At 37.7% G+C, this 25,673-nt stretch overlaps 2 protein-coding genes across 3 annotated transcripts; one reads left to right on the plus strand and one right to left on the minus strand.

Annotated features, from left to right (window-relative positions):
* Positions 1-1,158: 1,158 nt before the first annotated feature.
* On the plus strand, positions 1,159-5,942 carry LOC128529474 (serine protease HTRA2, mitochondrial-like). The gene is made up of 8 exons (XM_053503005.1): positions 1,159-1,795; positions 3,886-4,090; positions 4,183-4,377; positions 4,483-4,515; positions 4,636-4,744; positions 4,828-4,897; positions 5,006-5,101; positions 5,648-5,942. Exons 1-8 carry the CDS (start codon positions 1,344-1,346, stop codon positions 5,811-5,813), a joined length of 1,326 nt encoding a protein of 441 aa, XP_053358980.1. The 5' UTR covers positions 1,159-1,343; the 3' UTR covers positions 5,814-5,942.
* Positions 5,943-6,536: 594 nt separating this feature from the next.
* On the minus strand, positions 6,537-25,451 carry loxl3b (lysyl oxidase-like 3b). Of its 2 annotated transcripts, XM_053503004.1 has the most exons (16): positions 25,241-25,451; positions 23,268-23,594; positions 23,011-23,174; positions 22,291-22,502; positions 19,191-19,247; positions 16,492-16,557; positions 16,065-16,272; positions 15,802-15,982; positions 15,544-15,698; positions 12,403-12,573; positions 11,514-11,673; positions 11,006-11,249; positions 10,775-10,890; positions 10,547-10,683; positions 9,625-9,736; positions 6,537-7,349 (listed from the first exon to the last, which is right to left on the minus strand). In XM_053503004.1, the coding sequence occupies exons 2-16, from the start codon at positions 23,584-23,586 to the stop codon at positions 7,276-7,278; spliced, it is 2,376 nt and encodes a 791-aa protein (XP_053358979.1). In that variant the 5' UTR covers positions 23,587-23,594; positions 25,241-25,451; the 3' UTR covers positions 6,537-7,275. The 2 variants fall into 2 exon arrangements, with proteins under 2 accessions (XP_053358979.1, XP_053358978.1); XM_053503003.1 differs by lacking the exons at positions 16,492-16,557; positions 19,191-19,247 and having other exon boundaries at positions 25,241-25,448.
* Between the last annotated feature and the right edge of the window lie 222 nt (positions 25,452-25,673).

Raw genomic sequence — 25,673 nt, forward strand, 5'->3', positions numbered from 1 at the left:
TTAGCCGACCCTCTGTATCTTAGCAACATGATGACGTAGAACCGGTGTGTGATGTAATAGGACAATGACATAAGGAAGTTTTTTCATTTCCACCCATAAAAACTGTTGAAACACTGTTGACGTAATTACTAATAGATCCTACGTTAACATTTCAGACTTTCACTTTTAAAAAAAAACGATGCACCTAAATTTTATCTGTATAACTTCAGCTTTAAAATTCACACCCAGAACATACAGCATTTATTAACATGGATTTGCTCAATTTTTTTTTTGTGCTGATAAAACAGGGTTACGGTACACTGCGCTTTCCATTTTTTCTCTTTTTATACCCTTTCTTAAAGTTTTAGAGAACCTGCACTGTGCGCACTCCTCAGTTCTGAAGATAGAAGAAAATCGTTTAACGACTGACACTGGCAACCTTCATAAGCTTTAAACAAACGTCGTTTTATGGCTTAGGCTGAGACTGTTTTATGTTAGTTTTGGCTCTAGGTTGCTGATCAGATGGTCGGTGCTCTAAGCCCTGCCACCGCCGGGTTGCACTGTTTGGCCCTTGGGTCACTTCGTCCGGATGAAATAGGAGGGTTGGGTGTTAGGCCTACAACATGGCACTGTAAAAATCACCTTAATTGAAGAGTTCAAGACACAGGACAAGTCAAGACAATATCAGAAAAGGAAGCATCAGATGCTTTAGGGAAAGCTATTCATGTTTTTTCCCTTAACATCACATTAATTTAATATTTAATTGTACTAATAATTTAATTCGTAATACTAGATGTCAACAGTTGCTCCTTAATATAAAATATTACAAATATTCCACAAGAGTAATTTAATTGCCGTGGTATTATTTCAGTAATCTAATAAATGTTCTTGTTTGCTCCTTACTGTTAGAGGATTCTTGCAGTCTTGGCTCAGCCAATCACAATTTAGTTCGGTGTATTGATTATTAATATTTAATTATTAAAAAAAAAAAATATTTTCTCATCTTGAACCAAGTAACAAAAATATATTTCAAATTTATTTTTCACACACTTTCAGCCTTCCGGTTCAGATTGACACACGAGCTTCTTTTTTTTTAATGGAAAACTTAACGGAATTTAACGGAAACTGACATTTAAATTCCTCCCTATTTTTGAGTGGTCACGACCGCGCATGCGCAGTTTGTAGACTTCCGGAGCACGGAGTATGTGGCGGTAGTAAAGAATTACTGTAAAACTTCGATCTTGAGTTTAATTTGATGTGGTTGGGATCTTTCGAAGAAAGTTCGGTAATAAGGTCTACATTACATACAGAATAGCGTCTGGGAAACGGAGTGTCCTGACGAGTCATTTAGTATCTGATGCAATATGGCAACAACACTTCGTCCCCTCATCCGGATAGTCCCACGCCTCCAGGAGAGTGGACGTCATGTAAAGTTTGTACGGTATTTCTCCAACGCGGGTTTAGAGAAACCAACTAATGAAAACACGCCCACCATTGGAGCTCCAGTGTTGGGAGGAGAAGGACGCGAAGGCTGCGGCGATGATGGTGCTGGTTCAGCTCGGAGAGGTCTTCTCAGAGCCGCGGCGTTAGGACTCGCTCTGACCGGAGCTGCTTTAAACAGTGTTAGAGACGAGCGGGGTGAAGCTGTCTCTCAGAGGACACGGTCTCTCACAAACACTGCACTCCATTACCTCGTGCCTACAGCATACTGTGCTTCCCAATACAAAGGCGACGGTCCGCGGTATAAGTACAACTTTATTGCGGATGTAGTGGAGAAGTCCGCGCCTGCTGTCGTTTACATTGAGATATTAGGACGGTGAGTTTGACTGTAAAACTACCTCAGTCTTCAATTAAGAAAAAGCTTGACTTGCACTTCAATTAAATAAAAGATGAAAATTAGTTGATTTGGTCTGCTGGGAGTTGAGAAACCACTAAAATGCAATTTCAATTTTTTTTATACTCGTACAGAGCCAATAAAATGCTAACCAGAAGTGCATAAGTGGCCTATTTACATTAAATAACAATGTGTTATACAAAGAGAAGATGCATTATGTTATACAGTTACGGTATATATAGTGATATAGTAATGTGTAGTGAATGTGCTATAGTAAACAGAAGGTGCATTGGATTATAAAGATGTGGTATAATATTTTGCATTTTTTTTTAAATAAACATATATAGGGCTCAAGATTGTCCAGTTATAGAATGACATGCTTTTTTTCAGCACAACCTAGACAATATGATAAGCTGAATTTTAGTTTATTTTAACAAACAAGCCTAAGAAAATAAATAAATGAATGAAAGAAAATGGGTCACTTAGGCAAAGAAATTGCATAAATACACATTATCACTTGTTTTTCTGGTTGTTTTCAATTGTTTCTATGACCAAATATAATAATAATAATAATAATATGGTCATTTTGAGAGTTCTAATTTCTTTTGATGTCATTTCTATATTTCGGTAATGGTAAAATTTATGCGTTATAAAAGTAATAATAACTTTTATTCTACCTGACATATCCAAAAACCCAAAGACACAGTTTGATGTCTGAAGACTCCCTGTTTTTTTTTTTTTTTTTTAAATCAGCATTGATTTATTATTTATTAATTATTAAGTACTGAGTTTGCATTAGCTTTGTTGTTTTATCGTAATCTGATTTCAAACAACTGCTACATTTTTAGGGAAGGCAAATTGTGCATAAAAGCCAAAAGATGGTGATAATACAGATTCAAATATAATACTGTATTGCGCACCACTCTGGTTATGTAACACTATGTTGGACTTGCGGCTGCTTCAGTTAAGAGGCGGACCATCCGATCCGCATGACAACTTGGCACAGGTTACCATGCCAAAATGTAACGGAGTAAAAAGTACAAATATTTGTTGTAGGATGTAGTGAGGTAAAAGTAAAAAAAAAAGTATCCACTTATATCCACTACTTGGTTACCTTCTTGGCTACAACGCCCTAAATACATTTTCCTAATTTAAGGGCTAATAAAGCCACAATTGAGACGAAATTTGTAAGGTCTGGCTTTGTAAATTATGGGTGTCGCAAGCCAGTATCTGCACTTCAATTATCAGACCACAAAGCTAGAAGCATGCAGTGTTGGAGTGGAAGATTTTGAGTGGCCTACACGGAGCCCTGACCTCAACCTTATGGATGAACTGGAATGCAGCCCTTTGTTCCCTAACATCAATGCTCAACTTGACTAATGCTCTTGTGGCTGAATCTCCAGAGAGATGCTCCAAAATCTAGTGGAAATTCATCCCAGAAATGTGCATCTTATTATAACAGCAAGGGGAACTTAATGTGGAATGGGATGTACAAATAAGCACACATGACTGATGGTACAGTCACATGGTACAACATGGTGCAACTTTTTGGCTATGTAGTTATAGATTTATACAACTTTCTTAAATTTTAAAACAACCTACTTTCAAAATATTAATAACACAACTGTGCACAATTATAGGCCTATGGTAAAATTACAACAGTGTTAGACCTATGAATACCAAAATACTAAATTTAATTTGCCATTGATTACAATTCTTTGTCTTATGATATCTTTGTCTTATGAGATGTATGGAAATGTTTGTACTTACTTAAATTATATTTATAATTATTTATATTTTTTTATTTATAAAAAAAAAAAAAAAAAAAAAAAAAAGATGGTGGTGTTCAGCCTGCTCCCATCAGTGGACCCCAGAGTGGATCATCTGATCCGTACAGTTAAATTCTTGTCACAGGTTTTACACTTGACGCAACCCTCATTTTTATCCGGCCTTGGAACCAGCACAACTCCAGTGGCTGGGTGTGGGGCACTGGTGGGATATGAAACTAGACTTTGAATAGACAACTGCAGACTTTTGTAGACTAAGCTATTCTGGACATAATGTCTTAACAGGCATCCGTTCTCTGGTCGTGAGATCCCCATCTCCAATGGCTCTGGCTTCATAATCAGTGCTGATGGCCTCATCGTTACAAACGCCCATGTAGTAGCCAACAAGCGTGGGGTTCGTGTCAAACTGACCAACGGAGAGACGTACAATGCAACTGTACAAGATGTGGACCAGGCTGCAGACATTGCAACAATTAAGATCAGTGCCAAGGTAACACTCATGTTCATTATTGGTTACAACTTTTTATTTTTTTTATTCTCAATGCTTTGTCATTGGTATTCAGTTCTTCTGGTTATTTTCAGAATCCCTTGCCCACCTTGCGTCTTGGGAATTCATTAGATGTACGTCAGGGGGAGTTTGTGGTTGCCATGGGCAGCCCCTTCGCCCTAAGGAACACCATCACATCTGGAATAGTTAGTTCAGTTCAGAGAGGCAGCAAAGAACTGGGCCTGTCTAATGGCAACATGGACTACATACAAACTGATGCTGCTATTGATGTAAGCTTGTACCACTTTGTCTAATTAAGATTGCCTGTTCATATCAAATGTTTAAAAACAAAATGTAAAAGCTTTATATTTATCTACTGCCTTGTACCTTTACAGTTTGGGAATTCGGGTGGTCCACTTATTAATTTGGTGAGTTCTTTTTTTTTTGTTTGTTTTGGGAATAAATGCCTATATGATAAATAACACATTAGCACACAGGAATTAAAGCACTGTATCACAAACTCGTTTTAAAAAAAAAACAAAACTCAGGATGGCGAGGTGATTGGTATTAATACCATGAAGGTGACTGCTGGGATTTCATTTGCCATTCCCTCTGACAGACTTCGTCTTTTCCTTGAGCGTGCAGCCAATCAAAAGAGTAAGATGGATCATTGTCATATAATTTTTTTGTCATTTATGATGCTGATTCTCAATCTCTCATTTTGGAAACATTGTTCACAGGTTCCTGGTTTAGTGGGTCACAAAGCAGACGGCGCTACATCGGAGTGATGATGTTAACTCTCACACCGAGGTACCTGACCCATTAATGCTCATGTAGAAATGAAAATGCACTTACTAAAAATACACAGCTACAACTTATCAGACCTGCAGTCATTCTTGATGTTTTATTACACTTTAGTATAATTGCTGAGTTGAAGATGCGTGACCACTCATTCCCTGATGTAGCACATGGAATCCTCATCCATCGTGTCATCACTGGCTCTCCAGCCAACAGGTCAGTAGATTACAATAGTGTCACTGATTACAAACTGCTTACAAATTTATGACATGGTGTAAAATTTATTACTGTTTGTAAACACTTACAACATTCAATGCCTCATTTTTTTGTATATTTTTTGCAGTATGGTTTGACAGCACATTACTCAGAAATAAAATGAACCACTGCAAACTGTTGCTGTCATACATGAGTGATAATATATGTATATACTGTACATTGCCTTGAAATGAAAGATTCTGTTTCAACCATCAGTTTATAAAAATATTTAGACCAGCCTGTCTGGAACCAGCAACCAAACCAAGTCACAAAAATATGATTTCCCCATTCGGATGTTTGATGTGAACATTAACTAAAGCTGTTGAGATCATCTGTATGATGTTTTGCATTACACTGCTGCCACATGATCGGCTGATTTAGATTCAGTATATGCATGAATACTGTATGCTTACTGTTCACTTCCTAATAAAGTGAACGGTAAGTGTGTCCGGTTTATAAACACCATTTTGTCATGCAACCTCATTTTGTATTCTTTGTGTGTGTTAGAGCGGGTATGAAATCAGGTGACATTGTGGTGGAGGTCAACGGAGTAAAGGTGAGCACATCAGAAGAAATCTACAATGCAGTAAGGACAAGTGACAGCATTAACATGGTGGTGCGTAGAGGTCAAGACTTGCTGATGCTGCACATGATCCCTGAGTGCACAGAATAACATAATAGCAAAAGAGAAATGTTAAGATGTTCAGAATATTGAATGTTCTAAAGGGGTGTTGAATTACTAGGCCTGTGTGTACTATACATTAGAAAGTAGTGGAAATTACATTCTAAGTTGAAAATGTCACATGCTTGATGGTTTAATTTTTCTTCAGTTAATTTGGTTTGTTGAAACAATGATATGGGTCATTTTTTTATAATGATGGATAAAAATGTGAAAGATTAAACACATTAAAATAAAGTCTAGTAGTTGTACATATGTAGATGACTCGCACATAAAGCCCCTGAAAAGAAAAGTCATGGACACGTTTGAGCATTAGATCTGAAAACCAGATTGTATTGTGTGTACTGGTATTTTAATGTTTTATTACTTGTATAAAAAAAATACTCAACACACCAGTGGGCCAAATCACAGCTCTAATGGTCAGCATAAAGAAAATAATGGCAACTTTTTATTAGAGTTTTTTTTTTTTCTATTTATATGGTGAGAGTACCTTTAGGACAGTATTGAGGAAATGTTTCTCACAAGTTTTCAAAAGACTAAGAGTGCTCTTAATGCACCTGCACATCATGTTTCAAGTGCATATATCCTAGTGTTAGAATATTAACAGACCTTTGACTTCAAAACTCTAACAATCTTTCAAATATTAATCATATTACTAGTCTCATCTGGGACACATAACAGCAAGTAATGTGAAATGTCAAGAGCAGGTCAGCAAGATTTTATAAATTAATAGGTAATTTATTTAAGTGTGTATAATTAAAAGTTTAAAAAACAATCTTGTGTGGTTTGTGTAGTTATACATATAAATAAGTTTTTTAAAAAAATCATGAATAAGTAAAATAATTTTACAGTACCTGCAGAAAAGTACACAATGTAAATGAATTTAAACACTGAAATTGGTCTGCCTCAGGAGAATATGGCATTTTTTTAAAACTACTTTTTCTTAGCTGAGTTGTTCCTTTGATGACGGTACATTTTTTTCAAGTAGAAGACAACTGTCACAGATGCATTTTTTTGTGTGCAATACCTGATGCCTTTTTTTTTTTTTTTTTTTAGCAGTCATTGAATAGCACCATAAACACAAACTATGCCTGTGGGGTAAATAAAATCAGATAGTACACACTCAATCATTATATTATGTTATGCTGAAATTATTATATCTTAAAGCTTAATGCCCATATTGTTACCTAAAACAAGGTACGTATATAATAACTAAGTTATATTGTTTTTTTTGTTTGAGTGTTTCTTTTAAATAGCACACTATTTAACAAGCTCAGGATTCAAACCTTTGTTACTCTCAGTAAGGTGAGGCCATTAGTGTGACTGCTGGAACTTTGCATTCCCTGTGACAGACATTGGCTGTTCCTTAAGTGTGTACATGAAAAGAGTGAATTAAGTACTGTATATAACCCAGTCTAAATTTAAAAGTAAAATATATGAGATTTGTTGATAGGGATTAGGAGATTTCGTTATTGATCTGTCCTGGGTATTTCTCAAACTTCCTCTCTGCCTCTTCACTGAAAGCATCACCTGTCAGGACACAGAGTGAACACGGTCAACATCATTTTCATGCACACTCTAGAACATGAGGAATCAGTTTCACACATGAAATGGCTACCAAATTCAAATTGTATGGGATTTTTATTCAAATTGTATGAGATTTTCTTGAGAAGATTAAAGACTTTTTATGATCAATACAAGATCTTCTTAGTCTTTTGGCTGTTACCTTTCAGGGGTCGCCACAGTGAACCATCTGCCTCCATCAAACCCTATCTACACTCTGCATTCTCTACACTCACACCTACTCTCACATTAACTTTATATCATCTCTTCCTAAATCTGTAAATCTCCTCCTTGGTCTTCATCTAGACCTCTTGCCTGGCAGTTCCAACCTCAGCATCCGTCCACCAATATATTTATAAACTCTCATCTGAACATGTTCAAACCACCTCAATCTGGCCTCTTTGACTTTATCTCCAAAACATTTAACTTGGGTTGTCCCTCTTTATCATCAATAGAAGATCTTGAGCAAAACTTTATACAACACTTGGCGAATAGTTGTGATGTTGCGTAAGCTTCTCAAACATTCCAAAGGCATACCATAATCAATGCTTAACGTGCCCCAAAGGAAAATAGCTATGTTCACATGTCACTCCCTCCCTCTCACCCCCAACGTGTCACGACGGTGCACATTTATAATTACAGGTGACTCACTCATGCACACATTGATAGTCTTTGCTTGTGCCATCTGGGTTAAAACACTTCATTAATTTTAAACAATGGATGTGACTTTAGCAACAAAAAAGTACTTGGGATTTTGCTCTGGAGAATTACAAGCAGTTATTTGGCTGTATCTGTTGAGGTCCAGAAGAAGGAAGAAAGCTAGACGCCTCACTTTATTTGTTTTAGCATTGCTATGAAATCCCTGTGCTGCCCGTAATGACTGATGTCAGCAAGCACCCAACGAATACGCAGAGGCAAAAAAAATAATAATTTGCATTAAATCTGATCTGCATATTCTAATTAAGGTCTCAGGACTGCATATTAGATCCTATCTAGGACTATATATAAAAGAAAAACATCAGATCTGTGCATTCACTGTGCTTAAGCTGACTCTTCTCATCTAAGATCACATTCTGTCCTCGGCTGATGCAGACAGCTGTTCTCTGAGGAATTCAGTCACTCGATAGTTCAGGACTGGAGTTTTCTACAGTCTACCTGAGCTTCCAATAACGAACTGAACTCAATTTTAACTTAAACACATCTCCTGTTATACTGAACTTCCAGTCTCACACAGTATGATGCAGATCAATCCCTGCTATCCGGTATCACCCAAATGAGGATGGGTTCCCTGTTAAGTCTGGTTCCTCTCAAGGTTTATTTCTATTACCATTTCAGGGAGTTTTTCCTTGCCACTGTCGATGTCGTTCTCGGCCTGCTCATCAGGGACAGTCTTATCAGTTTAATTCCTACACGTTTACATCTCATACAAAGTTAAATAATTCTTTTGATTGTGTCAAGTTGCTTTGCGACAATGTCCATTTTTAAAAGCGCTATACAAACAAAATGGAATTGAATTGAATTTAACTAATGTTCTTATGGCCGATTGGGCAAAGCCTATTAGCCACATTGCCACATAGTGAAACTACACATCAATTGGCCAGTTCAGTTGCATAGCTAGATAGAAAAAAAGACTATAAAACATACTAAAGCCTGAAAAACCATAAACTTCCTCTCCCTTTTTTAAAGTAATAAAAAAAATCTCCCACTGTAACATTGCTGATTACATCCTTGAGATTGATGGCTACCTGAAAGCAAAAGCTAAATATGATTCCCAGATGACACTGACATTTCTAAATCCAAGACATAAAAAAAAAACTCTGCTAACCCCAGATAAGACATATGCTAACTCGACATGCTAACAAGCTTGTTGCTTCTGTGTCTTGAAATTAGTTTTAGCTAGTTCAATAATTGCAGCAGCCCACATCCTAACCTAAAAAACCCACCAAACATATTCTGAATTCAAGCTATAATTTCTGTCTGTTAAAATCTGCATTGGATAAAGAGTCTTGTTTACAGCATATTGGACATTAATTCCCAACACATTGAGAAACATTTTTATCATATAATAGTCTTATATGAATGTCAGTCAGCAATAACAGGTTTCAAATCAAGGATATATCATATTGTTTATACCTGGCATAAGATAACTTTGTTTTCAGTTGTACAAAAGAAATTCTGGGTTTAACATAATGTCTAAAGCAGTGTATGTTTGAGTACAAAGCTGTAAGTAAAGAACTCTCACCAGTATGACAGTTGTGAAACCAGATCCTGTTGCCATCATATTTGCAGTTACATTTCATGACATTATTTGTGTAGTCACTTTCAGACACCTCGAAATTTGGATTTATCACAATCTGAAATGCCAACAATGCAGAACAAAAGAATCAGAAATTCGTTTCTTGCTGTCAGACATGCTGATTAAAAATTAGCTTAGAAAAAACAATGTTTTTCCTCATGAAATTTTGCTACAAGGTTTAGGTGCTTGTTAAAGAGAAAATGCTTTTATGTTCACTTTTTTAGTCATCTGGCTGGCAGTGCGACGTATAATATGAAGCAACTTATACATTGTATATGTACATTGTATGTGTGAATTTATTGTCAAGTTTACATTGACAATATAACTCATGAGAAGTAACACTTCACACTAGCCTGCTGTGGAGAAAGCATGAAATTGCTACAAATGTCAATTTTTAAATGTATTGTAATATCATTCCAAAATTCCCATCTTCCATTGCTGTGACCGTAAAGGAGAAAGGGTGGAATGATGAAGAAAATCGAAATTCTCTTCCTACAGAATTCTGTTTCTGAACAACAACACCGTTTTTGCTAATAGCGACTACTATTCTTGTGCAACATATAGTCCGGAAAGTATGGTAATTAATGTTTTAATACTGTAGGTAACTACTTTTGTAGGTCAAAAATATTATAATATCCAGAAGTCAAGCTTTTGATAACAGCAAAATTGCACAACTCTCACTAAGATGCTGGTAAAGAGTCTTCTGCTGTATTTCGACATATGTTTTTTGGATTATATGATCCTCAAAAACCTTAAAACTGCACACATAAATACATGGAAAAATCTCTGATGCATGCAGCACACAATGATACATTTAGTTATTCGCAATAGCAAAGGATATATTAGTTTCCAAAGCTTAAACTTTGACCTGCATGATGTAATTTCCTGGTTTGACATCAGTGATGTCGATCCACTGACAGTCGATGTCATGCCTGTACAGATCCCAGCACCCTACTGTGATGCCCTGCTCTCCAAAATTAGCACATTCATAACGTTTGGAAACACCTGCAATATTAACACAAAAAAACATGTGTGATTTATTTACAGTACAGTATATTTATGTGTGTGTGTGTGTGTGTGTGTGCGCTAGTCTTACCCTCTTCACAGTCACTGTCCTCTAAACAGAAGCTTGCTTTGTGCCCCTCTGCCACCTTGGTGCCATTGACACTCAGCAAATCATAGTGTGTAAAGATATCCATACTATGATAATGCCTACAGAACCACATACATTAGATGTGTTTTGGCTTGTAATTCTTGTCCATATGCATGCTCTTAGGATAATAAATTACTAAAATGTATGTTGAAATTATATCACAGCTATAGTTACCCATGGCATGCATGCCAGACCCAGGAGTGGCGTCCAGCTTTAGGCCTGAAGTCAGCCCGACCGATGTTGTGGATCTGTGAGGTGAAGCGAAGCAGACGGCGGTGGCCGTAGGGCCAGTTCACTTTCGCAGCACTTTCAGACAGACAGTCCTCCTCTGCAGCGCAGTAAAGCATGTGCAGCGGACGGTCCTCGATATATCCTGTCTGCTGCACCAGAGGTGCGTTCATAATGAGATCAGACGCAGCTGAGGAAAGACAGATACACATCACATGCTGAAGATATTTATCATCATAGTGACAAACTGAAATAAGCACCAACTCTTAGTATGTATTTATATAAAGTATAAACATGTAGGCACAAATACAAAGTGTTGCAAGTCAACAGGCAAATGTATTACTGTAAACCTGCTAAATATCCTCATATTTTTTTTACTTTGGATCTCTTTATTTTAGCATACTGCCTTATGCAAACAGAATGTTAAATAATAAATATTTTTATGCTCACTTACTCTCTGAGCAGATAACCCCTGCGGCAAACCGTGCAGCTGTTTTCTGGCAGGTGAGGGTTCTGTGTTGCTGGCATTGGCTAAGGGCTAGTTCATCTCCTGTACACTTCACACCGCTCATCACCATGTTAGTCACGTTACTGCCATCCCAGTACCATGTTTCCTTGAAAGCCACCACAAAAACACAACCAAAGTACTGCTGATTTCTTTGGGAATAAAAATCAGTATTGATGTGTGTGAAGGGAGGAGGTAGAGAAAAGTCTGAGTTTTTTAAATTTTTAGCTGAAGAACATTGTTTACTGTACACTCTGTGTTTCATCCTATTGAAACATCAGATCACATAAAACTGGCTTTTAATATCTGTAGTCAAGGCTGGTATTGTATATTCATTTAAAATGTGAACTACAGTGGAAGCATTGCAGCCTTGTAATGCAATCTTTCAGTATTTGAATCACTGCACTTTCTAAGTAGAAACTGCTTTGTGTGCGTGTGTACAAACAATGATAGCATGCATGCTGAAACCCAGCCCTAGCTGTCTGCAAGCCACCATGGTCTCTTTGGTGGTCCAGCCCTCACTGCACACACTGCCCCAGCGCTGACCCACCCAAACCTCCACTCTCCCCTCATACTCCGACCGCCCGCCCACCAGCCGGCCCTTTACACACAGCCTACAGCACGTCATTACATACACTCACACCTGTTTTATATAAACACAATCGCACAACCTTTCCTGTCTTTTCCTACACTTCCTACACAAGCTGCCCTTTTGTTCTCAATGTCTTAATGTTAGTGCAATGTCAGTGTAATGCAGTAATTAGTAATTTGATTCTGATGGCACTCTGGAAAAGCAGACAGTAGTCAATAGGTGCCACTATTAGTTGTAATGTCCTACTTTCATGCCGTGGTTGGAGTATCCAAGGCCCAGCTGTCTGCACACCACCATGGCCTCTTTGGTACCCCAGCCTTCTCCACAGATCAGACCCCAATGCTGCGTTCCATTAGTGCTGGTGCGCAACACTTCCACCCGGCCCTCGTAGCGTGTACGACCGCCTGTGATACGCACCTGATCAGGAAACAGTCCAAAGAGAAAAAGAAGCGGGAAGGTGTCAACTTCCTTTACAGCAGCATGGCCATACAGGTAGGAGGGTTAGAAAAGACTTTGGAAATGCAGATACACTGTGGGAAATGTATGCTAGGAGATCAATATGAATTTATTTTCATTAGGGCTTGAAATGAAAAGTTTTACTCACCTGCCACATTAGGAGATCATTTGGAATAAGAACAATGTGTATGTATTATGGTATACACACCAAATAATGTGTATCTCCTTGTGCATGGATATACCCTTTACTTTTAATGATCAGTGTGATCATTCTCTAGCTAATCTATCTCATAGCCATCCATCCAACCTGTGTAGGGGGAAGGGGCCTGAAGCCCACCCCAGGGAACTTTGGGCACAAGGCAAGCTACAAACTCCTAGGCAGACATATAAATTCTGGTTCCTGTACAGTTTATCCGCCTTTGATGCAACAAAAGCTTGGCTGAGCCATCATTGAGTGATGACAATTTTGCTGTTTTGTTGTAGACAGACAAAAGCAGGAAAATTCTGTCTGTTTACAATTATCCACAAAATTCATTTCAAGCCCTAGTGATAACTTCACTATGTCTAAAGCAAGCAACATTTAAACAATTTTACACAGCTGAACAGTATTAAATTGTGGAGAATCTTAAATTGTGGACAGTAAGCAAGTTGTGATGGTAATAGGTATTTTAAAAGTAAAAGTAAAGGTTATATCCAGTAGTGATGAAGTGCTTGGAGCGCCTGGTCAGAGACTTCATCATTTTTTCACTACCCGACACACTGAACCCACTACAGTTTGCATACCACCCGAACCGTTCCACAGACGATGCAATCTCTCATCTCCTCCACACATGAGTGGAGGTCCACTTACCTGGACACTCGGAAGGGGAATTATGTTAAAATGCTCTTCATCGACTACAGCTCAGCATTTAATACAATAATTTCCTCCACACTCACCACCAAGCTCTCCAACTCCCTAACTGGCAGACCACAGGCAGTAAGGATGGGCGGACATGTCTCAGCCTCTCTCACTCTCAGCACTGGAGCCCCCCAGGGTTTTGTTCTAAGCCTCCAGCTGTACTCTTTGTACACCTACGACTGCGTGGCCACTACCAACTCCACCGCCGTCATCAAGTTTGCTGACGACACGGTCGTAATCGGCCTGATTACGAACAACGACGAGACGGCCTACCTAGAGGAGATTGGAAATCTAAAGAAACTGGTGCCAGAGAAACAATTTCCTCCTAAACGTCAGCAAGACAAAGGAGCTGATAGTGGACATCACGCAGGACCTGTCATGGTCTTGTCACATCAACACTGTGGTGAAAAAGGCTCGGCAGCGTCTCTACCACCTCAGACACTTGAGAGACTTCAGACTGCCCTCCAAGGTGCTCAGGAATTTCTACTCCTGCACCATAGAGAGCATCCTGAAGGGAAACATCATGACCTGGTTTGGAAACAGCACCATGCAGGACAGACGAGCGCTACAGAGGGTGGTGCATTCAGCTGAGCGCACCTGCACTCAATCTACACCAAGTGGTGCTGGACCGAGGCCAGGAAGATCGTGAAAGACCTCAGCCATGGGATTAGTTTCCATTGTTATGCTGATGATACCCAATTATATATCTCAACAAAACCAGACGAAATACCCAAGTTGTCTAGATTAACTAAGTGTCCAGGACATAAAAGATTGGATGACCAATAACTTTCTTTTACTAAATTCAAATACTAAGACGGAGATATTACTTATCGGCCCAAAACCCAGCACACAACAGCTTTCACAATTTAGTCTGCATTTAGGAGGATGTACTGTTACTACTAGCTCCACAGTAAAAGACCTGGGCGTAATATTAGACAGTAACTTGTCCTTTAAAAATCATATTTCCAATATCACAAAAACAGCCTTTTTCCATCTTAGAAATATTGCCAAACTTAGGAGCATCTTATCCGTATCTGATGCAGAAAAGCTAGTTCATGCATTCATGACCCCCAGACTGGACTATTGTAATGCATTACTAGGTGGTTGTCCTGCATCCTCAATAAACAAGCTACAGTTAGTCCAAAATGCAGCCGCCAGGGTTCTCACTAGATCCAGAAAATATGATCATATAACACCTATATTATCATCCCTGCACTGGCTACCTGTTCAGTTTAGAATTAATTACAAAATAGTATTAATTAAATACAAGGCTTTAAATGGTTAAATGGTTTAGCTCCCACATACCTAACCAGCCTTCTGAAACGCTACAATCCACCACGCTCCTTAAGATCACAAAACTCGGGACTTCTGGTAGTTCCCAGAATTTTAAAATCTACAAAAGGGGATAGGGCATTTGCTTTAAAATAGCCTTCCAGACAGTTCGGGGAGCAGACATTGTTTCCCAAGTCAAAAGTAGACTCAAGATGCATCTCTTTAATCTGGCATACACGTAACTAACCCCATAACCTCATACTTCAGTACATCTATCCTGAATGGCAACTACGCTAATTCTCTCCATCTGTTCTGTATTTTTTACCCATCCCGAGGCATCGGGAGATTGTGCCAACTACAGTAGACAAAGGCCAACCCTGCGATTCCCATGCTGCATCCCGCATGGGAATGCAATAATTATGAAGATATGCATTGTACAAACATGAGCATTCTATTAATTGTATCAACTGCAATTAACCTGTTTGAACACCAGATGTCCCAATCTGGCAACTCCATAGACTTAAAATACTGTACAGTATATAGAGAGCTCCAGCTTGTTATAGCTTGTAGGTTATGCAATTTCATCACTGCAATATAATGATTAAAAAGTGCTCATCAGTATTTTTTAAAAGACACCTGTCCCACAAACAATCAATGCTTGATTAAGAGGCTGGAAAAGTAAGGCCTTTTATTAAATTTTAGAGCTCTGTTTTTAGTTAAACATAACTAATGTATGTATGTAAAAGAAGGGTGGCTCTGACCGTTTTCTCAAATCCCATGTATGGCACGTTACAGCGAACTGCAGCGTCCTCTGTGTGCTTGCAATCTTCAGCAGTAATGTTCTTATAGCGACAGTTCCACAAAGAACGCTCATGTCCTGTGCACTGGACCTCGTTCATGTAGATCGGACCAAAGCCTGCGACAAAAGCACACAAAAATAAGTCACATAAAAATGATGTATCTGTATGTACAGAAAAAGTTTCTTGATGTCATTCTCTGTTCCCTGTTCTCCATCACACCTTGTCCCATGCGAGCTCCAGTAAGGGCCTCCTTAGCAGAGCCATAGCCCAGTTCTCGGCACACCACACTGGCAGACTGAATGTTCCAGCGATCATCACACACCGTTCCCCATTCACTGCCCTTCAGAACTTCCACACGACCTTCTCCGGGCTTTGCTCCACCTTTCAAACGCACTGTGCTCTGCATGAGAAAAACTATTCATAATAGTATTCTTTCAGGCTAAACAAGGGTAAAAACCTGGATTACACCCAAAGCACATTACCAAGGATTTGAAGTTTTTCTTCATGGCACGGTTTTGGGCATACTCCGGTCCAGGCACACAGCTGACAACAGCAGGCATGCCACCTGGGCAGCTTTCAGTTGCATTGGCTTCAGTGAACTCTAAAGGACAGGCAGCTAGATGAACCTCTGTGCCTAAACATGCCACAGAGTGAACCAGGAAGTAATTCTTCTGACGTTCCGCATACAGTCTAAGACAAAGATGGATAAGGAGGTCAGGTGCAAGTATAAAATAGTTTCTGCTAACGGTACACTGTTAAATTTACTACAGTTTGGAAGAGACCTAAAAACAAAAAGTCTAAAAACAACTTGAACATGACATAGAAACCACAATTCAGTCATTTGTATACATTCCCAGCAGCTGCACAAGTTTGACCGTGGTCATTTTCCCCTACTTTTACCAAGGTTACCTTTTGCCTGTGCCCGAGTTTCCAGGTTTAGACTTAGAGCTAGCTTTTTTAGCTTTGTCTTCTTGCCTGCAATGCAAACATCCATTAACTCTGAAAACATTAACATTCATACTATGAATCAAACATGTAAATACAATACACATAGTTTATAGGTACATATCAAATGTGGTTAAAAAAAGTACTGCATCTATGGTGAGCTCATACTATATGGCCGAAAGTATGTGGACACCCAACTAATCGTACCCATATGGGCTTAATAAATATACCATTCCTGATTCATTCCCCACTTTGCTGTTACTTTAATATCTCGCAACTCTTCTAAGAAGAATTTCTTTTGAATTATGGAGTGTGATTGTGAAAATGTGCCCACTGAGCTACAAGAGAATTAGTTCATTTAGGTAGCTTGCTTTGTGCCCAGCGGCACTGCTATGCTGGAACAGGCTTGGGTCTCTCTTAGTTCCAGTTAGGAATTGCTTTGCTACAGTAGTCAAGACAACTGTGCACTTAAAACTTTGTGGCAACTGTCTGGAAAAGGGCTGCATATGGGTGTGATGGCCAGATGGCAATATACTTTTGGTCATACAAGTTTATTTGATAAACACGAGATAGTAAACATGCAGAAAAGAGTGATGTGAAAATAGATATGAAGTGTTAGTAAGTAGGAGTAATAAGCGAATTGCTTAATGATGATGTCATGAGTAACCCAGAATGCTTGCACTCTTTCTGTTTCTCTCTCACTTTCCATTAGTTTTTACTCAGACACAGGCATAGTTCTGAATAATGGTAATAAATCAGATAGTAAAAGAGTTCCACATCCCTGTGTCATTTTCTCAATTCCTACCCATCATTCTCTTCTATTTTTTCTGTCTATAACTTAATCACCAGGTCCAAATTACTTTATCTGTTTTCCCTTATAACCAGTGCACTATTTGAGACTTTCTCTTTAGCCCTTCAATCCTTGGATGCTTCTCAGTCCCTTTTCTATACCAGAGAATTTTCATCAACTAGCACTTACACTACCAATCAAAAGTTTGGATACGCCTTCTAATTCTATAGTCTTTCCTGTTTTTGTTTTTTTTCTACATTGTAAAACAATGCTAAAGGCATCTTAAACAGGCAATAATCTTGGAACAATGAATATTGAGATTTGTCTGTACTTATACTCTCATAATGGCTCTCAAAATTATTAATGAGAATTTTTGAGGCTGGTAACTCTAAATAAACCTCTCCTCTGCAGCTGAGGTATGTTTTGGTCTTATTTTCCTAATATTGTCTTAATGAGAACCCGTTTCATCATGGTACTTGATGAATTTTGCAAATGCTATTTCATAGTTTTGAAATCTCCAGTATTGTTCTCGAATGTAGAAAATAAATCACAAAACAAAAAACAAAAAAATTAGAAGGTGTGTCCAAGTGATTGACTGGTACTTTATATGAAACACCAAATCTTCTACAAACGTAATAATAACATTGTAAAACTGGCAGCCCATTTGGTCAACAGTTGTTCAGAAACCAGTTGGATCCTGTCTTTTCTGTAAGTCAGCAACATAAAAAAGTCTCAAAAACTAAGTAATGTATTTTTCTTAATTTTGATATTTTGCCTGTTAATTGTCTAATGACAAATTTAACAATAAACTGGTAGTACAAAATGTTAAAAATTACCTATTGAATATATTTTTAATAGAATAGAGCATTCTCGAACAGTTTACAATTTAAAGGATACTAAATTTAAATATATAAAATTTTACACATAGTGGTCAGAGTCTATTTTGTTCATGTAATAATATACAAAAGAGACAATTCTGAACTTTTCTGTACAGTCAGTAGTTTTTTTTTATTCTTATTTTATTCTATTCATGTCTGTTTCTTGACATTATAGTACATTGTATTTTATTTTTATTTTATTTTATTATTTTCTTCTTATCCTGTTGTATTTGTATTTTTTTAAATATGCAGCTACTGGAGAAACAATTTCCTTCAGGATTACGTAATAACTTATCTTACCTAATTTATCTTATCTTATCGTATCTTATCTCAGTCATTAGCCAGGACTTTATAATACTATAAGATCTGCTATCAGAATGTTTGGGAATACCACAACAGGAAATTGGTCAGAGAGACAAGATCTGTTTCTTTTACTTAAGGACTATACGGTTTCTAGCTTGTTAGATAACATTTAACATCTATAAATAGGTCAATGTAAGTATTTTTATCCTGCTATAATTATGAAACTACAGACTACAACACCAAATTATTGTCAGCTTTCCTGCAATTCTTAAGTCCAAAATAAAGATCAAATAAACTCAACCAAAAGTGACAATAAACAAGTGCCAGAGACAACCACAATCCAAATGGTTGTGGTTTTCCAGCTTTACAATGAAATGCAAGAGGGTCATTATAGCACATACTGTGACTCTATAAACTACTGTATTATTGCTTTAGGGGGCTGTAAAAAGCAATCAGGCATGGTTACGATTGGTCAAACATTTGCTCTAAAATAACAAACAAAAGAAATGGAATTATCCTCAAATATCCATCAGATACATAAGCAATTCTTTGAATATAAGGTGTATCCTGAAGCAAAGGTCTTTGTTAGTTCGAAAGTAACTACCACCGCTAAAGATGAGTCTCTACAAGGCACAATGCGCTATAGACCTCTAGGGGGAGAGCACAGCTGGTTTCTCCCCCTTAGATGGTACCTGTCTGCTTTTACTCTATTTTTGACTTTTGGTTCAGTGGATCTCTTTCTGAGATTCCTGCAGGAGATAAGGAATGAAATAAAGATATATTTTATGCAGGGATTATCACACGTTCACATTTAGGCTTTTGGCAGACATCCATTGACACACACATATGCAGACACACAGAAAGATACTCTACAGAACTAGTTCTGTACAGGAACAAGGATGTGTAAGATTATCTTGGCAGTGCTCTTAAATTAGGTGAGTTGGGGGAAGATGATAAAGGTAAGCAAACAAAAAAAAAAAAATCAAGAACTCAAAAGAACACCATATTACAAACACCAAATGTGGTCAAACACAAGCCCAGTCCTTTACATACATGATCATCTAAAGTTGTTAAGTTAAATGAATAACAAATGTGAGCTAGCATCTTCCCTGATAGTGTAGGTGAATATAGCACATCAGTAGGAGTAACATTAGCATGATGTTGTTTTGAATATTTTTAATTTTTATGTGATTCGATAAGCTGCAGCCATTTTCTTTGAAAATGTTCATATACAAAAAATATAATTACATAATTAATAATTATTAAGTAATAATTATATTTATATATCTATTAAAATTCCAAACATATGCAATTGTGAATGTAACTGTTCCAAATAAAATGGTAGAATACAGCCAAATACTACGCTTAATTTGTAGGGCTTGAGGTTAGTCAAAGGTAAACTTTAGTGCACAAAAATGATCATAGCATCTTACACCCAGTATCTATTAAAAAACTGGCATAATGACTATGCGACAGTAATTGCTCATACGGCAATGCTTACCAAAAAAAATAAAAATTTCTGTGCATAAAGTACACCTATGCCTATAATTTCTTTCTTTCTTTCTAGCACTTGGTGTGACTAAACAAAGCGACTTCCCCCAAATGACCTTTTATATAAAATCTCATGCAATGAATGCAATGAAAGTTTAAATTATAATATTTTGTAGCCTATTATTAGAATTATCGTTTTATATGACTAATGACAATATGGTTTAAAAATATTTTATATTACAATATTTTAATTATGTAATAATTACTATTAAAACCTTTTACGTTCACTACTTTGTCTGTCTGAAAGAAACAGATCTCGTTACTTTAATTGCAGAGAATGAAGCAGTGTATTTAATGTGCCAAACCAGCGAGCTTTGCATATTTCTCCAAAATCAGACTTTCCACATTCCTAACAGGGTTCCATTTACAGCTTTCAAAAATATTCCAAAAATTGTAAAAGCTTCTTTGGGGAAGTGGAAATCCCATCAGTCACCGCATGAGAGGTTTTAGTGTACTGTAAGCTACATGATTATTGACACTGTTGATGAAAAAGCCTGTGATAAAGTGCTCAGTATTTCACGTCTAATTGAACGATGCAGTTCATTAAAGGAAAAACTATAGGTTGACTTTAACCTCAAGAAAACTGTCATTAACATTGCCCATGTACATTTCACATCAGCTTGAGAGGTATGGTTCCTCAACAAGTTGCTAAACTTAAAATTTAAATGTAAATATGATCCAGTTACATTTAGTTTAATGTTCAATGATTTCTTGATTTTCCTCACATTTTCAGTATGGGGTTAGTAACCACAAGAACACTGTTCATTAACTTAAAAAGCAATCTTTAACAGGATGGATGTGGGGGTTTGGGGGGTTGGAAGGATGGACAGACAATGATGAAATAATTAAATACTGAAGATTTCCTGAGGTTAAACTCAACTCAAAGGTTTCCCTTAATAATAATAAATGGCATTCAATTAGACATGAAAATGTTGCGTATGTGTGTTTATCTGTATAAAGTACTGGTGGTGGTAGAGAATTTGTTGTGTAATAGTGTACTTGTTTGTGAGTATGTGTGGGGGAAAGGGGGATGGTGGCTTGGTGTTCGACAGCATGACCATTGGTGATTTAACATTTCCTACAAGTGTGACATTCCTCAAAGTTTCTGTTTTTAGGAGGCATCCTCATCTTGTAGATGGCATTTTGTCTCTTTGCCACATAAGTACAGTAGATTCATTCTTCCCTCAAGCATAATACACTTCCTCGTCGAAAAAGTTGCACCTTCTAATATTCAATTTAGTCTTATCTTTGCCTACGGCACACAATGTTGTTTCCAATTCATGTATGAAAATGATTCATCATGCTCCCAGAACCATACTTTCACAATTTGATTCCAGGAATATGCCTGTGCCATTAGGGAAGGAAAAACTCCATTAATGGGATAACCTGATCATTTAGTACTTTCTGGTAGTCTTGTGGATTCTTGTCACATGGGGCAGAATGTGGAAATGCACTTAATTTAACTATTGAATATCTGATTTCTATTGTTGATTTTTCTTTTTATGATGCAACTTCCCTATGTTTTTTACATGATCGCCATCATTTATTTTTTTTTTTTTATTACATTTCTTCCGCTATGTTGACAGGTCAGCACTATTCTACCAGATTATAATATTGCCTTAGAGAAGTATGAAAAAAAAGCCAATAATTTGACCATTCTGGAACAGTGACTTATATTTTGCCAGGCAATGTATATTTTTGTAGAAAATACAAATAGTACTTTATGCAAAACATCCTCTTAATAAAGAAAAATCTAAGCTTAGACACTTCCAACCACAAACAAGCATGATGATTATAGTAGGTAGTGTTAATGTATACTCTTAGTCAGAGTTTTTTCCCCACAGGAAACATAGTGGACTATTGATACAACAGTCATTTCAGTTTCAAACTAGAGCACTAACATACTGCTCTCTGTGCTGTATGGCAAGCACCAAGCAGAACTGCAACTCTATGAACGTCTTATTTAAAATGTCAAGCCTTCGACCTATGCTGTCTGCATGGTATGTGGACATCTCATTTCTGTGTTATATATGTTAGCTATATATGTGTACAAGTGAAAAGTGAAGCAATATTGCTATTTCTATCCAACATAAGTCAGGCTTGGCACACAGGAGAATGTGGTTTATTGTTTCCATTTCTCAGAATGTGTATGTGTGGGCAGATTAACAAATTAACAACAACAACAAAAATCACTGACTCCAAAATTAGCAGATAAAACTCGTCTTTTTCATGGACACTCACTTGTAGAAGTTCTTGTTCACCTTCCTCTCATTGGGGAAACCCATCATTCCACAGACAACTCTCGAGTTTTTAGGTGTCCAGCCATTATCACAGATCTGGGCCCATCTGTCTTTGTATCTCACTTCCACCACTCCCTCTATCACTGGCAGCCGCTTGCTGGACACTACCGGCCGGAGACGCACCTCCTCTACATTTCTTTCATCCACCTGCACCTAGAGTTGGAGACAGACACAAAGCAGCCAAACATAAGGGAAAGCCAGTGGGACAAAACATTGCCAAAAGAGACGGAGCTAGAGGGCAGTAAAATCTTAGAAAGAGACAGCAACAGCTGAATAGTCAGTCATGGTAAGGTCAATTTAAGTAAATGTTTCACAGATGCCAGTCAGTGAGGGGTAAATGGAAAAGTCAGTAGCAGACATCAGATAATGAGAAAAGCATGGTGCAGAAGTAAGTCAGAAAAATCTGTCGCATATGATATCTTTTTGTAAAATAAAATAATTCACTGACTGCTATATATATATATATATATATATATATATATATATATATATATATATATATATATAACATATTCTCTCTTTTTACTAAAAAGTTTATTTGGCTTAGGTTTAATACATGTAGGTTGAAGATTTTACTCACATTTTACATTCACAAATACATTTATAATTGGGTTAGAAAGAAGTGGCTTGTGGAAATGAGCGAGTTTGGTACAGACTGTACCTCTATGATGTTGGAGTCAACAAATCCTGGCAGCCTTTCATCCTTACAGATCACCCCGGCATCTTCATCATGAGTACAGTCACTGTTGCCCCATCCACGTGACTTACAGACTGATATACTCCTCTCACTGCCGCTGCACTGTACATTATCTAACCAGATCTTACCTAAACACACACATACATACAACGCATTTAGAATGCACTGAATTAATGCAGTTAAAAGAATTGTACTATGCGATTTTTAGGGAGTAAAATTACCTGCGCCCTTTCCGTATTTGGCGCTATGTGCCCAGCCTGTAGCAGACACAAACCCGAGGTGGCGACAGAGCACGTGAGCATTGGCCAGTGAGAAGTCATCATCACAGATGGTCCCCCATTCACCCTTATAGAAAACCTCAATCCGACCCTCATTGTGCTTTCGAGGATGACCAGCCAGTCGGAACTTTAGATACCCAGGTGCCTTGACTGTTGGAGTGGGACTTGGGCGCACAGTGGTTGCTGTCTGAGCAAAGAATGATGGAACCCAAATGCCAAGAAAGAGGAACACTACATGTCTCCACCACTGAGATTGCTCCATAGCTAGATCTGCAGTAAAGGAAAGTAAAGAAGGAAGAACCCTTTGATGGAATGTTGAACAGAAGCATGGAGACTGAGCATGCCTGTCTGCAACTCTGCATGAAGGCCTGATGTGAACCAGCTGTCTGGCGTTTAGAAATGCAAACAGGGTGGCCAAAGGGGTGAGCTACTGGCACTGTGTAACTAACATACACATACTGTGTATACTGTATGTATGTTTTCATGACCATTTGTTTGAGTAAATTAGTCAGATTCAGCATCTCACTAAGGCCTTATTTTCCACAGTCATTTGGAAATAATCCCTAACCTTTGATCTTTCTTTTGACTGACCCAGGATGCTTGAGGCATAGTTCAAAATTCAAGGCATATTTTTCACTAGTCTGAGGATGAAGAAGCAGTGGACTGGCTAGACAAGCTACTAGCCCAACAATGCTGTGAGAATCCCCTCAAGAATAGCCCATACACTTTTGCACCATCAATCAGACATACACACAAATTGATTAATTTCAGCAACCATACCTAAAAACATATGACAGTGTAAAAATTAAAAAAACAATGACAATTTTCTTGGTTAAATTTCTCCTTTTTTTCTTTTGCAGGCAGGGTCTCTCTTTCAGCGTTAAACTCCAGATTTGTACACTGAAAATTATTTATTGATTTTTTTTTGCATTACAAACTATTTACTTGGCAAATATAATTCAACTCTAGGCAAAGGGATACTGGCAGAGGTTTATGAGAATATTTGACAGAAAAGTGGTTTGCCAGACTGAATATTTACTGACAGGCATTGGATTATGAGATTGACTGGCGGGGCACCATGGCCCTAGCGGTGCACATATGAGGCTTTGGGATGAGGTGAACTTTCAACAAGGTTGTGTTTTATACCAGTAAATTTTAACTTGTGAGCACAGAACATGTCTATAATTTCTCTGCATGCACCCGCTTGATAATTATAGGCCTTTTATGAGACAGCTAGAGCAAGGAAAGGACAAGAAGAAAAAGTGCAAGTTCCTCCAGCAGGCAAAAATGACAGAGGTCATCAGGCTAGTATATTTTACGAAATAAGAATTATCACATATTTAGCAACAATTGAAGAAATAAAGACAATAACTGCCTATATCAGAAAGCAGAAAACTGAAACACTGAAAATGAAACTAAATGCTTATATTGATCATATTGGCTATTAATCTAGTCTTTTAAACAAGTCTGACAAGAAAACAAAGAACAGGACGTTCAAAAAAATCGGTTCAACATCAATTATATGGATGTTGAAGGCCAGTAAGAGGTCATTATTACATGTTATGGAATTGCTTTTGAAGAAATATAACCTAGGTTTACATTAAATAGACACAAATAAGTTACAAGAAAAGCCACAGCATAAACAAATCCCTGGTAAAATACAGACTAACTACTTGATAATATTAACATTATCTGTGATATGCTCGAGCTAAAAAAGATTAAAAGAAATTTAAAAAAATAAATCAGGTCAGTGAACAGATGCAACAAGGCATTTGTGTGTAGGTCTACGTGTCGAGCAGCTGCTGTGCTCTCATCAGTCACAACCCCGGACCCGTTACTCAGCAGCATTTGATCAGAGCAGCACACAAACGAGCGACATAAACTCAGTCGGAACAATACAGGGCAGTGGCTCCTACCTTTTTTTTTAAAGCTTATATCGATCCTTTTCAGTTCTCCTTCGGCACAGAAACTTTTTTTTTATATAGTTTAAAACAGTGGCAAAAAGTTATGAAAATGGCTCAGAGCGCTGAAGACTCGACATAGCTGCTGTAAACGGTGAAGCTTATGTTTATTAACAGCACCGCAACTCCTAATAACGGCGGATAATAAGCTCGACCTAAAAGAAGGTGGGAAGAGACACAGCGCGAGAGAGAGAGAGAGAGAGAGAGAGAAGGGGGAGGAGTTGAGAAAACACGCACACTGGCTCTTTCACCGTTAAGGAGAGTTTTTCCATATTTCCGTTTGCGTGACCGAAGTCTCGTCCTTAAAGCAGCCAGCACTAAAACCTCTCCTCATATACACGTACAACGATCAACCATAACATTATGACCACCCGCCTAATATTGAGTA

Source organism: Clarias gariepinus, chromosome 8, assembly GCF_024256425.1.
Source record: "Clarias gariepinus isolate MV-2021 ecotype Netherlands chromosome 8, CGAR_prim_01v2, whole genome shotgun sequence".
In the NCBI taxonomy this organism is placed as follows: Eukaryota; Metazoa; Chordata; class Actinopteri; order Siluriformes; family Clariidae; genus Clarias; species Clarias gariepinus.

Excerpts from the sequence above, each read along its gene's own strand:
- LOC128529474 (XM_053503005.1), top strand. The coding sequence starts at position 1,344 with ATGGCAACAACACTTCGTCCCCTCATCCGGATAGTCCCACGCCTCCAG. Across the intron at positions 4,091-4,182 it reads CAATTAAGATCAGTGCCAAG|AATCCCTTGCCCACCTTGCG; the intron begins GTAACACTCATG and ends GGTTATTTTCAG. Across the intron at positions 4,378-4,482 it reads AAACTGATGCTGCTATTGAT|TTTGGGAATTCGGGTGGTCC; the intron begins GTAAGCTTGTAC and ends GTACCTTTACAG.
- loxl3b (XM_053503004.1), bottom strand. The coding sequence starts at position 23,586 with ATGGAGCAATCTCAGTGGTGGAGACATGTAGTGTTCCTCTTTCTTGGC. Across the intron at positions 19,248-22,290 it reads GTGAACAAGAACTTCTACAA|GAATCTCAGAAAGAGATCCA; the intron begins GTGAGTGTCCAT and ends TATCTCCTGCAG. Across the intron at positions 11,250-11,513 it reads AGGGGTTATCTGCTCAGAGA|CTGCGTCTGATCTCATTATG; the intron begins GTAAGTGAGCAT and ends GTCTTTCCTCAG.